The 3,530-nt window shown below is 34.5% G+C and overlaps 1 protein-coding gene across 1 annotated transcript; it reads left to right on the forward strand.

Moving 5' to 3' along the window:
* The first annotated feature begins 1,325 nt into the window (after window positions 1-1,325).
* On the forward strand, window positions 1,326-2,102 carry LOC132313941 (probable E3 ubiquitin-protein ligase ARI3). The gene has a single exon (XM_059812877.1). It carries the CDS (start codon window positions 1,326-1,328, stop codon window positions 2,100-2,102), a length of 777 nt encoding a protein of 258 aa, XP_059668860.1.
* Window positions 2,103-3,530: the final 1,428 nt, after the last annotated feature.

Here is a 3,530-nt window from a genome sequence, read left to right on the forward strand (position 1 = left end):
TGCAACCTAGATAAGTAATAATTTATATTGCTTTCATCAGGAAAACCAATTTTATTTAAGGCAAAACTGAAGCACTCTTAACTTTAAGGATGATGAGAATTTTAGTTCAAATAATTGAAAAAAGTGATAAGTTTGCTATGCAATGGTAAAAATTCCTCCAGTAACAACATCACTAACACAAAAACAGAGTTACACAAACACAAAGAGGTCAATCATGGCAAAAAAATTAAAGGCCTAAGTCACTGTTTATTTGATTCATGGGTTGTGTCTTTACTAAATATAATATGCAAGGTTCTGCCAAACTGCAGACTACATCTATACCCACTAGTAAACAAAGTTAAGAGAAAAAAGACCTAAATAAATCAAATAGGTAAGCATACCATTATTTGAGAAAATAAAGAATACCATATTCAATTACTTAAATGTTATAAAAAAGAGAATTACAAATAGCAGGACCTAAAGATAAATGGACATAGGACGACATTTTTCATATCTATACAACAAGATGAGAAGAAGACTTTAGAGCATCAAAATTTAAAGCATTATCTCTGAAAGTGAATCAATATTTTTCAATATAATTCCCTCCACATTTTCCAAGTCAGAAATCATTTAGTAATAGCAATTTTCAACTACAACAACTGCAAAAGAAAAAACCTTTTGTTAAGTCTTCCATACAGTTATTAGGCAAGTAAAACCATTGGTTTCACTTTGACATGAACATGAACTTTGACTCGCCAACTCAAACCCATCTTTCCTTGCTCTAATTTTCTCGCCAGTAAACCAGCCGCCGTTGGTCTCACCGATAAATTTCGTGGTTGCAGTTTAGACCCATTGGGTGTTCTGGGTTTATTGATGTGAGGGCACCATTGTCCTTTTGAGTTTATAAGTCAAGGATAGTATTGTAAATTTGAAGTGATTATTGAGGTTAAAAATTTCATTTCAGGTATTAGAAGGGTAAAATTGTTTTTGTACTGGTTTTTTCTAACGGACGTAAGCATAAACTGTTAGTTGTTTAACAGCAAGGGAGGTTTGTATTATCAGTATATAAACTTTGAGGGAGGTCAGTCTTATTTGACAAATAAGGGGGGAGGTCAGTATAATTATCTCTAAAAGGTAAAAGAAGTTATGTGGTGGTAGGTTTCTATACCTAGATAAGTCACAAATGATAACTAATTCTTGATTCTTAGACAAATCACAAATGAGAATTGTTTCCTAGACTAATTGGATAAGTGATGTGGTTAGCAAAGCTCATAGGACATTGTTACAGATTTTTAATCTATAAGTCCAGAAAACAAGAAAAAAAGAAAAAAGAAAAAAAATGGATGATGGATCATCAAGCTTTAATATCCTACGTTGACGATCCTTACTTAGCTGACTATGACCACCAACAAGAATTCTTCACCATTTTGGATGAATTATATATAGAAGAATTACATTATGACATGATAGAGGACGAATTTGATGATTTCCACTTCTCCTCAGCTGTCTATCAACAAGAAGAAATCTTCCCAATTTCGGACGAAACATATGCAGAGGAATTGCAGCTTGAAGAGGCTCTCATGTCCTCAGCTATCATTTCAACCAGGAAATGGGAGAAATTAGAAATGGAAAATAATTGGATGGAAAAGGAGAAGGAAAAGGTATCAAAGAGAAGTGAAACTGGTAAATATTCTCAAAGCTTCTGTTTGATTTGCATGGATACAAAACCAGCAGGAGAGATGTTCAGAAACAACACTTGTGTACATATATTTTGTGCAGACTGCATACGCAAATATATAGCTTCAAAGATAAAGGAAAATATTAGTATGGTCAAGTGTTCACACTTGAATTGCAAAGGGGTTTTAGACCCTCAGGTTTGTCGTTCCATTGTTACGGGAGAAGTGTTTGATAGATGGGAAAATGCGCTGTGCGAGTCTATGATTCTCGTGGCACAAAAATTTTACTGTCCTTTCAAGGATTGTTCAGCTATGTTGGTTGATGATGGCAGGGATGTTGTGACTGTATCTGAGTGCCCGAATTGCAGGAGGCTGTTCTGCGCAATGCAAGGTTTCGTGGCATGCCGGGATGGAGTGCAGGGAGTTCCAGAGGTTGAAAAAGGGTAAGAGAGAAAGGGACGGAGACAATGTGTTGAAGGAGCTTGCCAAGAAACATAAATGGAGGAGATGTCCCAAATGCAAGTTCTATGTCGAAAAGATTGATGGTTGTTTACACATTACCTGCAGGTTAGTTTTTGCTATGTTGAAACTGGACATGTTCATTAAAATAGACCATGTTAAATTTATGTACAAATTACTACGAATGCAAAAATTATTGTAATTCTTTAATTTATTGGTTTTGACAGGTGTAAATATCAATTTTGCTACAGTTATGGATCAAAATGGACTGAAAGTCACATATGTAGAACAGCTTAGAGAGAGAAGTAAATTTATCCTATGATATAATGTGTGTGTGTATGTGTGTTTCCTATCTTTACCTTTTCACTCATTTAATTGCTGTTAAAGAACAGATTTTGGGATCAGTTTATTAATGGATTCTGTTCAAAGTTGATGTTGTGAATCATATATACAATTTGGAGATTATAAGTGATGGTTCTTTCTAATTATAATTAAAGATAAAAACAATATTAGAATCTTTTTATATCAAACATTGCCAAAGCCCCACATTCAAAACAACCTTGACAATTTCCAAAAGAGCTAAGATCTCAGCCTAAATAGCAATTTGGTGTCATCCAGCATAGAGAACCCAAGTATCTAATTTATCAAACTTAAAGCTAATTAACAATCTTGCATTATCCTGAGCTAGAGTATACAGTATATACATATTTGTTGTAAAATGTGAGTGCACTAGAAGACAAGAATGTGTGATGTGTCAATGGGTATTGAGGTCCCTCTATATGCTGGAAAATGTCAGGATAATACTTTCTCTAATGCTATTGGTGGATCTAGCCATCCTTATCCGCTATACTAGGGTTTTTCAGTGTGACAAAAAGTTGGTATAAAGCATCCTTATAGTAGCCTGCAAAAAAGAGAGCCAAGAGAGGAATATTGAGCTAAAATAGGCTGCATTGCAAAAGGGGCTCGAAGCTGAATATAGTGAGTGTTTAATGGGTGATTTCAGGTTTATCCAAGTCTATTTTATTCACTGAAATCCTCATAAAGAAGCTGTAGATGTGTTGAACAGAAAGGAGGGCTTGTGTTACTGATTTTTTGGTGTAAAAGAGTGATTCAGAGCCTCAACATCTATGAAGGACAGTTCAGAGGTTTGTACAGGTTAAGGCAAGTATATTCTATCTATTTAAAGCTGCAAAAAACCTGTTCTTAAGCATATAAGTGCTGTAGCTAAATTTGAGGTCCCATTCTTCTTTATTGTTGCTGATTTTTGGTTTAAGTAACAGAACTGAGTTATATATATACAAATCATGGTGTGAGTTGATTGTGTACCCTTGGAGCATGATTGTGTTAATGATTATAAGCTGTTGAAGTTGGTTTATTTCCTAAAAAGTGGTCAGTGCTTGTTTTGACATCTTAAAC

The sequence above is a fragment of the Cornus florida genome, unplaced genomic scaffold, assembly GCF_030987335.1.
Source record: "Cornus florida cultivar Cherokee Brave unplaced genomic scaffold, ASM3098733v1 CherokeeBrave_3.0.0_Hap2_Chr06, whole genome shotgun sequence".
In the NCBI taxonomy this organism is placed as follows: Eukaryota; Viridiplantae; Streptophyta; class Magnoliopsida; order Cornales; family Cornaceae; genus Cornus; species Cornus florida.